Below are 11,825 nucleotides of genomic sequence, written 5' to 3'. Positions count from 1 at the left end.
CAGGATAATTACTTTCTCTTATTGCCTTAAATGTTAAAGGTTTGTTTGCATACACACTAATTTTTCGTTATTTACATAAGATTGGTGATCTTGTTCACACAATGTCCGCGTCGTACTGATGCCTATCTGAGAACAGTGTTCACATATCGCTTTCAAACGCTTTGCGTTTCGTTATTTCCGTGTGTTTATTGCGTTTGAGTCCATATTTCGCTTCATCCATGTCAAAATCCGTTCGCCAGAAAATAAGTGCGCCTTGATATGTAAGCCCTCTTATTATGACTGGACTGCAGGTGTGACAAAACTGCATCTAAAACACCGCTTTCATTTCCTGGCCTTAACCGAGTTCCTCATTCATTAGCCACGCCGTCATACCCGGACCTGACCAACCCCTGCTGCCGACTGTTGCGCCGCCTGTGCCGCCACGAGTGGGGGCACCTGCCGACGGTGATGGGCTCTGACGGCCTGCCGCAGGAGACAGCTACATACCGTACTACCCCACTGGGGACGTGTACTTCCGCCGCCGCCGCAGGGCCCGGCCCGCGCCGCACGGGTTCCGCAAACGCAGGTGAGAACGTCCGTGAGGGTGTCGTCGCAATCGAGGCACGTCCTTAATGGATGAGATCCGCAGAATTCGCAGATAAAAAAAAATTGGAAAGTCATCAGGTAATGTCTGGTTTCTTTCCAGTCACATATTTTGTCGAAGGCGATGGGAATACAGATTTGTTTTTATTTCCCAGCGTACGAGCATTTCCTCGTAAAGTAGCGGTGCGGCATTTTTGGGATAATGGTAAATAGACACATCTGACATTTCTTGTGTCTTCCACCCTTTGATGAGACGGAGAATAAGCAATGCCTTTGATATCTTGGTTTTTAGCATCGCTTGAGACGTGGCGCTGCTAATTTTACATCTTTGAAAATTGATGTTGCAAAGTCAGTATCGATTTCCTCGAAATCCAACGCATTGTGCACAATTAACTAATTCGAGTCATGGCATATTGACATATGACATATAACATTAAGTTTTGGAAGCTTGTAGAGATGTCTGATCAGTTTTTAGATAGTTAAAGCACAAAATACTTCAAGCGTACCTCTCGCATTTTAGCGATGTTCCTGCCGTCCATGTGAGCTGAATCATTAAAGGGAATGCTCCACAGTTGATGATATTGGAGCAAGCACCAGTGATAAAACAAGCTCGTTACAACTATTGGTATATTTTTCAACGGGAAAAACTGCTTTAGACGACACAATTTATCTGACGTCATTAATGCCAAGGTGGTATTGAAATCCCTCTCCGAAATTCCCTCCCGAGTTTCGCGGGTGTGTAGCTAGGAAACTAGACTGGTTTAGGTTTCGAGAAGGGCGGTATTGTAAACTGCACCAAAGTGTCTTCGAGATGGCTATTTCGGTTCAAAATCCCATAGCTATGCAATGCTGGTTCATGGAACACAGTGACCTCATTTGACTCGTTTTACGTGAAGGATAGCAAGATCTGACTTTGAATCTGTCCTGGCTTGGCTAACCGATACTGCCAGATCCGTGCGGGTGCTAGGGTGCTTGAGAAGCGGGATTCTTTAAGATTTACAACAACGTAACGTTGAGCAGGAATTGTGTACCCTGGAGGCGTTTGATTTGAAAAGCATAGTCTCACCGGGAGTTTAAAATATTTACTTGTATTCACATGTCAGCAGTGGCGATATCGTGAAATTATTCTAATTACAAGTCTTATTTCCGTAATAAGCAGCCATGTCAAGCGTCTTATAGGCACGTGGCACAAAACGTGTTACTGACGTCAACTTCTTCTGAAAATCACGCTCACGAACGACGAATTTAACCGGCTCAACGATTAAAGTCTTCTCCGCCTTGACCGCCTCACTGCCGATGGGATAGCGGGATTTGAATGACGTTTACCTGACGTCATGCACGCCTGAGGGGCCCTGAAATAGCCTGCACAAAATAGTCATAGCCAATCTGGCATCCGCTTTTCGCGGGACACTCATGTTACGGAGTGGCTCGTGCCGCTCCAGAGCCGGTTGGATCTGCCTCATCTGGGCGTTTTCATTTGCTCAGAGGCACCATCCGGGTGTTATAATTTGCTCAGGGGCACCATCTGGGTGTTATCATCTGCTCGGATGCACCATCCGAGTGTGCCATCCCATCTGTACCATCCGAGTGTTGTTATTCGGAAGTAGGTCGACTCGTCGCCGCGAACACTCGTCAGGACAAGCTGATTTATGTCTGAGCTAATGAGGGGCGTATCCGTCCAGGGGAAAAACTGATCGGCCCAAAAGTGAAAACGTAAGGCGTCGAGCTTCTGTTACTGCATCTAGGTCGGCTAGTTTGGCGAAGGATATCGAATTGCTTGCTCGGATTTAGGCGGAAACTTGAAGGAGCCAAACTGACCGCTGATCCTGCGTACTGTTGTTGATAGCGCCGTCTTCTGGACGGTGTCATGAATGGCGGTCAATCGAAGAGTTGACAAGAATTGAATGCATCATCCTTTTCAATTATTCTAAGCTTTTGTGCAACCACTAAATCATCTGGAACTCTGAATTTCCTCAGCTCATTGTTCTTCCACGCGCTTTGCTGAAAGCACGTAGCAGTAGATAGCCTTCCAGATGTCTACAGCTTAGTGCGTGCTGAAGTGGTCTCTGAATATCGCCAGCTGAAAGTGACCAACTAAATAACATGTTTGACCAGTATTGGTCGCAGTGATGTCAAATTACCGTGGCTAAGGGAAGTTTAAGATCAGTTTTCCGCCCGCAGCGTTTTCTCCAGCGGATAAAATCAAGTTAAGTGAAACTGCAACGGCTTTAGCTGCCTTTTGTGGCTTGAAAATTGCCCGTGTGCATGGGCGAACTTTAACTGTGCGGACTACTGTGCTTTTTTAGGACATGCAAAGGAGCATTGGTCCTTAGACCATTACAACTACTGCTACTTTTAAGTGCCGAAGCGTCCATGTAGGCCGCAGGGCTATAGAGCGTGATCTCCTGTAGCTCAGCCTGACTGATAAACCACACGAGAAAGGGCAGAACCGCGCAAGGCGTATTACGTGAGGCTGCCGCGATAGCAGATGCGCCATTACTGCCCCATTTTCCAACTTTTCACTGTGAGAGTGTTGAAAGATGGCCGCTCTGCAGCTAGGTGCATCTCCCGTGTCGTTCAGGTACTCCCAGACACCCAGGGAGTCCTCAGACGGTCGCTGTTGGCGGCTGGTCTACTGCACTTAGCTGGCAGTTCTGCCCGCTGGATGACACAATACTCGGCTGGATCAATAACTTCGCCAATTCCCATCACGCTGCAGTAAATTCAAATTATTTAGGAAGAGCGCCGCTACCATAATAGCTCGTAAAGACGCTCATCTATCAGGCACATCCGCGAAAGTTGAGATATGAAGCCTTGGAGGGGCGTATCGTCCTTCGCATTGCAAGGGTGAATAATCACGTTGGCACCGTTTGACCGGCATAGGTGCCATTCGTCTTCATCATGCAATATGCCCGCGGGTATGGGTATGCCATAACATTGAGTACCGTGACGCGAGTCTGGCATACGGCGAGCGCACGTGCTGGAAGTTTCCCGGTAGTGGTATGCATGCTGAGGCACCGTTTTAGCGTCAGAGGGCATTCCTAGGGCATCGTTGGATGCCGTTTGCATTTCCGGAATGCGAACAACGGAGATGGAGCTGGCAACGATATTTAGTGCCAAAGGCGTATGCGCCAAAGCTCCAGCCCGCGTGGCTCTGGCTTCCGCATCCAGGTCGCATGACCCTGACCTCCGTGTCAGTCCTGTGCAGCCCTGACCTCCGCCCCACCCATGTGACCCTGACCTCCGTGTCAGTCCCGTGCAGCCCTGACCTCCACCCCACCTATGTGAGTCTAGCTACCGTCTCAACCCCGCGTGACCTCGAGCCCTCTCCGTCCGTGTGACCCTGACTTCCGTCCGCAGCGCATCGATCCCTGCACGCAATGGGATGCGCCCGAGCCGCCTGTCAGCAACGCCTCAGCGCAGGAAGCGACAGATCCGTCTCAACGATAATGACCTGGGCGCCCTGATCGCGTTCCTGACGGACCTCAAAGTCACCATGGAGGTAAGACGAGGCGCAAGGTGAGAAAATGAGAGAGATGGGGAGAGTAAACGGCGTTGGAGAGAAGCAGGAGAGGTCTTAGGATGAAAGAAGAAGAGAAAGTGAAGGAAAAGAGTGTGATACGGAGAGTGTGAGTGGGGGAGAGATTGAGACAAAAAGAGTGGGAAAAAGGCAGAAAAATATCGGACGGATGCAAGAAAGGAAAAAATAGACAGTGGAGAGAGGGCGGGGAAAGAGTGAGAGAGAGGGGGAGAGAGAGGAAGAGAGAGAGAGAAGAGAGAGAGAGAGAGAGAGAGAGAGAGAGAAGAGAGAGAAAGAGAGAGAGAGAGAGAGAGAAAGAGAGAAAGAGAGAGAGAGAGAGAGAGAGAGAGAGAGAGAGAGAGAGAGAGAGAGAGAGAGAGAGAGAGAGAGAGAGAGAGAGAGAGAGAGAGAGAGAGAGAGAGAGAGAGAGGCAGAGAGAATCAGTCCTATATGAACTTGTGGATGTCCATTTCTGTCGCTGTGTGGTGCCTTGCGCTATTTATACCTTCCAATGTTGTTGCGGATGGAATCATAATGCTGTTGATGGATTCTTGGTTTGAATGCAAACGCATTTATAAACAAACAATGCTCTAAAGCGGCTTGTGGCAATATAGCAACTGAATCTTTGCCGTGCAATGAAGCCAAAATAATGTTTAATGCACTCACGTAACCGGCTCAGGCGCTGTGCACTGGTAGGCATTGTTAACTTTGACCAGGGAACCGACCTACTGGACTCGCAATTGGCTGATATCAGGGTGCCTGGAGCACTTCACGGGCCGTTCTAGCCAGGCTCACCACCTTGCCCGGGCAGTCAAACAAGCAATTTGACACATTCCAAGGAAATTTGTTGGGTCAGGGCAGGTTTGGATCAGGCTGCAAAATTTCGACGTCATCAAAATTTCTTTGTCCATCACGTGTAGATGTTGAGCCGTGTTATGGAGTTATGACATCCTCGGTGAAGGCTTTGACTATTATTTTCTATTTCTTTAGGCAGAAGCTCCCAGTTCTACGCTTGTTTTCAATTGCTTGCATAATTCCTCGGCTGGTTTTATTGTGTGCCTGTCGAGACATGCCAACCAATGCGAGTCACACCATGTCACCAATTGAGATCATGTGGGGTCAGCTTGAAGCTGCTGCTTAGTGTATGAACTCTTTGATCCGGCGATGAAATCATGGGACGGCATTGTGATGCTATCAAGCGCCGGGCGATCCCGGTTGGTGGAATATCGCAGTCTGTGCCGGGGTAACAGCGCCCCGCATTGGTCCAATCAGCTGACGAACCAATCACAATCGTCGACAGCGCTCGTCAGGGGAGTGCAATAATCCGTCCCACCACTCCTTCTTCCGGGAGAACGAGCTGAACGAGGAGCTCGGAGCGGGAAGCGGGATCGATGAGGACTACACGGACGGTGAGGACCGCCACGTAGCAGCGTGGTAAGGGGGCGCCGGGGCAATGGGAGTTGACGTCTACCAAGCTCCCATTATGCGAAATTCATTCTTGCGGCACGAGCCTCCGTTCCCGGGCGCTGACTCATACTAAGCCCCCAGCATGCGGCATTCATTCTCGCAGCACGAGCTTTCATTCCCTTCCAGGAACATTGCAACCCGTGTAGATCTCGACAAAATGCCGAGAACGATGAGCAGCGTGTGTGGCTTTGAGTCGGTAGTGTGGGATCTTCCTCGACCTTGCGAGCGGTCTCTCAGTCCGACGGTCAGCGGTCTCTCAGTCCGACTCAGTCTCTCAGGCCTCTGTGCATGACGCTTTCATGAATAACACGCAGCTAATACCAGCACCAGGGTCTACCTCTGGCTGGATAGCCTAGTCCCGCCCATTGCATTGTGCGGCGCGCCGAGAACGACACGGCTGCGACCGACGTCTGAGCGCTGCCACGCTGTTGTCTGACGTCCCTCTCCCTCTCGCCCCTGTTGTCTGACGCCTCTCTTCCTCTCGCCCGTGTTGTCTGACGCCCCTTTCGCCCCTCCGCCATCCCTCCAGACGAGGAGCCGCGCCCGGCTCCCGAGCAGGAGATCCCCGTCTGTTGTCCGACGTCCCTCTCGCCCCTCCGTCATCCCTCCAGATGAGGAGCCGCGCCCGACCTCCGAGCAGGAGTTCCCCGTCTGTTGTCCTGACGTCCCTCTCGCCCCTCCGTCATCCCTCCAGATGAGGAGCCGCGCCCGGCTCCCGAGCAGGAGTTCCCCGTCTGTCGTCTGACGCCCCTCTCGCCCCTTCTCCATCCCTCCAGACGAGGAGCCGCGCCCGGCGCCCGAGCAGGAGTTCCCCGTCTGGCTGATGCCGCATTCGTACCAGTTGGAGCCGGCGATACCGGCCCCGCAGCGGCGCGCCTTCTACTACCCCACCCTGCTGCCGGGCCAGAAGAGGGCGTTCGGACCGCGTCTGCCCGCCGCCAAGCTGCGCGAGGTGAGCTGTGGCGCGGCTCGACCCCAGCGGGTGCAGCCGGGCAGAGCCGGCCGTGCGCTGAATTCGGGAGAGCTCGCAGCTGGGGTCGAATGCCCCCGAGCGAGGGCTAACTCACGGAGTTGAAGCGGCACGCGGCAGGGTTGATCTGTGCCCGTGGTGGAAAAGGACAGGGAGGTGAAGCTAATCGCGAGAGATGGGGTGTATGGTGAGGGGAGAGGGAGAATAGAGTGGGAAGTTACTACAGCCCTGCATAAAATATGATGTTTTCCAGCCCCAGCCAGTTAGAATTATGTTAAGTAGATGGTTGCCAACATGTAGGGGAATAACCAGAGTCTTTTGAAGTGAGGGGGCGGGTGATACGGGGTCGACAACGGTCCTCTGGTGGTGAAAGCCCCTCCCGCTTAAACAAATATATCAAGATATGGCCCACTTCAATTTGGGAGCATGATTTTCTTCCCTTCATAAATGTAATCTTTTTTATGTAAAGAGAAGTGAAAAGTCGCCGGAAGGTGCAATTCTATTTTCATTTCAAAGTTAATAGACTGAATTAATTACACGTTAAACGACTTCATGGAAAACACCACCGTTGCTCTTCCTTTTACAATGGCTCAGTGGACTCTTTCTAGAGCAAGATCACTCAGGGGCTGCAAAAAATTAACTGCTTTCTGTACAGATATATGATGACCCCGCGAACGCACATTGTAGGTCAAAACGGGGTCAAAATGTTGAGTTGACCTGGCCAATTCATGTCTGCCTGGAGATGTGTACCCTTTGCTCAGAATTGAGCGGTGAAAACGTAATGTAAGACAGTGATGAGCATGCTGACTGGCAAGTCTCAGAAACAAAGACCCGAGCATCCGACGTTACCAGCTCTGTAAGCTGCGCGTTGCCGGCTCCGCGCCAAACAATAGGCGGTGGCTACTGGGCGCGCGAAAACCATGGCGTATCTGAAAAGGGTACCCTTGAACGCTTTAAGACATCAACTCGCGCATTTAACGCCTCCGGCCAGCCCTCTGGGTCATGTCCATGACTGTCTCCGGCAGAATCGGGGCCAGTTGCTGCGCGGGCCCGCTGTTGGGCACTCTGGGCACCTAGCCAGCACTTGGGGCCCCTCATAGAATCAGGGGCCCCGACTGATGTAAGTCGAGGGGCCCGGCTTTGTCCATCCCTGAATAAAGGGTCCTCAGGTCCGGACCGACACGAAGCCCACTGCTCGGTGTCGGTGGTACGTGGTCGATAAACAGGCCGTCATCGACTCAGGAAGTCCTCGTTAGAAATGTTCATCGTTTGGAAACTGGCCCCAGAGCTCAGACCAGAACGGAGCCGACTGTTCGGTACGGGTGGTGGCTGACCGATACACAGGCCCTCATCGACCCACGGGTCCGTGATCGGCGCAAAAGGCCCTCTGACTGACATTTGAAAGTCCTGCTCCGCGTTCCCCAAAAGCGGCCACTAGTCGCCGGTCCCAAGCGCCTTTACAGCTCCTTGAACGCCGATTCTGAATGGCATTTTAAAGTCCTGCTCTGCGTTCGCCAAAGCCCCCATTAATCGCCGGTCCCAAGTGCCTTTCTGGCGCCTTAAACACCGTCCCTGACTGGCGTTTGAAAGTTCTGCTCTGCATTTGCCAAAGCGCCCACTAATTGCCGGTCCCAGTCGCCTTTCCGGCCCCTTAAACGCCGATCCTGACTGCCTCGAGACCCGTTGCCAACTCAGGACCACTTGGTAAGAAGAACCCTGGCCCCGGACCAACACAGGACCACTTGGTAAGAAGAACCCTGGCCCCGGACCAACACAGGACGCCTTGGTAAGAAGCGCTCTGGCCGCTGATCAACACAGCGGCCCCTCATTGTGTCATTGGCCACGCCCAATGTAAACTACGCCCTGCTTGGGAAATGGGCTCTCAAGCCCAGATCTTCGGAAAACTTCCGATCAGCCCCTCGGGCCCCTTCGAACACTGTCCCTGGCAAATTCGGGGAACCTTCTCAACATAGCACCAACAGTGACGGGCAGTTTGAATCGCTGACCCCGGCATTGTGTCTCCTTAGAAAGGGGCGCCAGGCCCGACTGGCACAGAGGCGGCTGCCTAGCAATGGTAGTACCTGACCGAATAGAGATCCTCATCGACTCAGGAGCCCCGATCGGCGCAAGGGGCCCTCTGACAGGCTCTTGAAGGCCTGGCCCTGTGGGCCAAGCCCCGTTAATGTGGTCTCCGACCACCTCTTTGGGCTCTTCTGGTCACCAATTCGGGCCCTGGATCGTCTGTTCCGGGGATCTAAGGGAGAGTCATGTGCCCCCTGTGCCTCCCCCCCCCCTCCTCCCCACGTGCGCCATTACTAACATGCATTATTTTCACGTTCAACCACTGCACGTAAATAAAGGGAGTATAGACTTATCATATCTACAAGTGTCGTCTCTAATTTCGACAGAAAAGTTCGCTTCTCAACACAAACCTTCAAGTTTGCTATGGTGGTAATATATAGGATGAAAGCGTTTCCCCAACAACACGCTGAACGTTCATCAACGACGGTCACACGCAGTCAGTGAGAGTAGATCAACGTAACCGTCGATGGAGGCCGATAGGGGATGGATGCGTCCCAACACGCCCTTCAAACTTATCCACCTCCGGAAATTGGCACTCATCGAGGAGGAGCGCAGTCAGGTGAACCTTGTTGACTAGGCAGATAAGCTGCATCAGTGCAAACTTCGTGAAAACGGTCAGGTGTTTACTTTTAGTGGCGACGGTTGTGTCGTGCTGGCATTATCCCTCATGCAGCTCCAATCGGGTAATTTGACTGTAATGTGTCTGTTGTATCTTCTGGGTCTGTCGCATTTTCCAGGTTACATCCAATCCAGTCAGCTAATCCGTACCAGCACTGTGCTGTTTTAAAATGAGTCGACACAAACATTTTACATGTTAACATCTTTCAACACATTTCGCCATCAAATTTTCAACTCCTTCGTGCACCTTCGTGCAGTCCGTGAGTCCACTTTCGTACAGAGTTGACGCGCAGCGCAAAGAATCCCTCGCTGTTTCCAGGGCCGTCTGTGCGGCTTCGGATCGGCATCTCAAGATGGCGGACCGCCGAGAAAGTTTTTCACAAAATCCCTCACTGTTTCCAGGGCCGTCTGTACGGCTTCGGACCGGCATCTCAAGATGGCGGACCGCCGAGAAAGTTTTCACAAAATCCCTCACTGTTTCCAGGGCCGTCTGTACGGCTTCGGACCGGCATCTCAAGATGGCGGACCGCCGAGAAAGTTTTTCCAGTGAGACGTGCCATGTCATGCACAACGATGACGTCAGGCAGCTGCAGTCAGCTGACCGGGCCGGGATGGTGCTCTCACAAGCTGTGGCCTCGCACGCTCGGCACCAGTGACGTCATAGTTTTGCAGAGACTTGTTTTGGGCGTAAGTTGGAGCCGCCCAGTGCCGGTTGCTTACCCGTGATTTGTGACGATGTGAATGTGTTTATGCTGCGGTGTAAGTTCATGTGCTTTGCTGTCCCATTGTGGTTGAAAATGTCCCACAAGTTATTGTTTCATGTGCTACCGAATTGGAGAAACATTTTGGTAAAATTACTGGAAGCTATGACAGTAGATTCAATAGCTAATACACAGTGTCTGGAGTGTATTTTGGGTGTATTTGCAGAAAGCCGTTAAATCATCATTTTTGTATAGTTCAGCAAATCATCATTTATAATAACACAGCAAAAAAAACAATGCCCCTCGTTCGTTTCGAGTCATGAAATGAATTCAGATGTTTCAAATGAGACATTTGCACCAATGCGCGACATTCAAAATGGGTTTACAAATTGCATGTGGTTTCCTGTAAAAAAGAAACAGATTCGATGTGTCAGTGATGTGCAGCGTTCAATATGGTAGGTCCCAAGAGCTGCGTAATCACAACATGAATATGTAATTGCAACCATCAACGTTTTATCTTCTACCAATGGCGATCAGCTTGTCGCAAGTGGATTACGGGCAAAGCCACGAGAACCTTTCAACGGCGCTACCACTCGTCGGAAGCTCGCTGTGTGATCTCTTCCGACTCGTTTAGTTTGTCCTGTGCGCCAATGAGTTGCAGCTTGATGCTTATTTCACCGAGCTTACATACAAGGATGGTTAGATACTAGTAGATGAAGCCGTCGGAGTGTGTACATCTGATGCCATTCGTTGTCATATCTTTAGTTCATAATCGAATGTGTTGAATCGAAATGTGACCCTTTGCATCAAGAGATTTTTAATTGCATGCTGTGCAAAATTTGACTGATTGCACTAAACTGGGTTGATGTAAACATGGCATGACCTGGACGATGGATGATTTTAATGAAAATTAGCCATTGTTTTCAGGATTCGGAAATCCACTCAGTACCATGCATGTGTGCTGTCGTTGGCAGTGTCACTAAAGATTACCAAAATACTGCATGTATGAAAGAATACTAAAAACTAAATGCTCACGGCATTTGGGTCCGAACGGTGAACTAACAAGTCATGCTGCACGTCCTGGGTAGACGCTTGAGTCCCATAATTCGTCCCGTCATTATGGTAGATTCAGGAAGCACCAGCTGTGCATTTGCTGCGCCCTTGCTGTTCGACATTCCATTCTGGTCGTCGGGAAAATGTTCCCCTCCACATGTGCTGCCTCGCACTGCTACAACCTGTATACGTCCTCGTTCGCGTGCTAGTTTCGACCTACGCGCAATGTGCGCGGCTGACCCTCGTTCGTTTCGCGCGAGTCCAACAGATGGCAGCAGGTGTCTCGCCGCCCGCCGCAGTGAACACCGCTCCCCGCGGGAGTCGGGATCACGCATCATTGCCTGTCGACAGTATTGCTCGGCTCGGGCCCGTACCGTATTTTTGTCCGGAGGTTGGAAATACATGTTGACTACGAAGAGATTGCCTGTTGCTGGGCGGACGTCGGCGCACCCGGCTGCTCATGACTGTATACTGGCGCTACCGTGCCTGAAAAAGCTCCGGGCAAGTGGGGGTTGAGACAGCTCGTCATAGCAGGGGGCACCGTTATTGCAGCCTGGGAATGCACGTCTGGGAATGGAGAGGGGTTCGATATTCACGGTGCCCGCCCTTCCTGCCTGGGTGAGAGACCGGCGAGACCGTACAGTCTCAGTAGCTGAGTACATCGTAAGGCCACAATTACACATACATGACATACACACATGCATAATAATACACACACACACGCACACACACACACACACACACACACACACACACACACACACACACACACACACACACACACACACACACACACACACACACACACACACACATATATATATATATATAT

The 11,825-nt window shown here is 51.4% G+C and overlaps 1 protein-coding gene across 3 annotated transcripts; it reads left to right on the top strand.

The window, feature by feature from the left end:
• Nucleotides 1-471: 471 nt before the first annotated feature.
• On the top strand, nucleotides 472-11,411 carry LOC119095461 (uncharacterized; the record flags this gene model as incomplete). 3 transcript variants are annotated; one of them, XM_037218290.1, is given in 5 exon segments in its annotated part: nucleotides 472-565; nucleotides 3,943-4,084; nucleotides 5,454-5,511; nucleotides 6,346-6,521; nucleotides 9,642-11,411. In XM_037218290.1, coding segments are annotated over 5 exon segments (794 nt in total), but the record flags the coding sequence as incomplete, so codon positions are not given.
• Between the last annotated feature and the right edge of the window lie 414 nt (nucleotides 11,412-11,825).

The sequence above is a fragment of the Pollicipes pollicipes genome, unplaced genomic scaffold, assembly GCF_011947565.3.
Source record: "Pollicipes pollicipes isolate AB1234 unplaced genomic scaffold, Ppol_2.1 Scaffold_4219;HRSCAF=4965_pilon_pilon_pilon, whole genome shotgun sequence".
NCBI classification, from domain to species: domain Eukaryota; kingdom Metazoa; phylum Arthropoda; class Thecostraca; order Pollicipedomorpha; family Pollicipedidae; genus Pollicipes; species Pollicipes pollicipes.
This window is presented reverse-complemented; position numbering and strand designations above follow the sequence as displayed.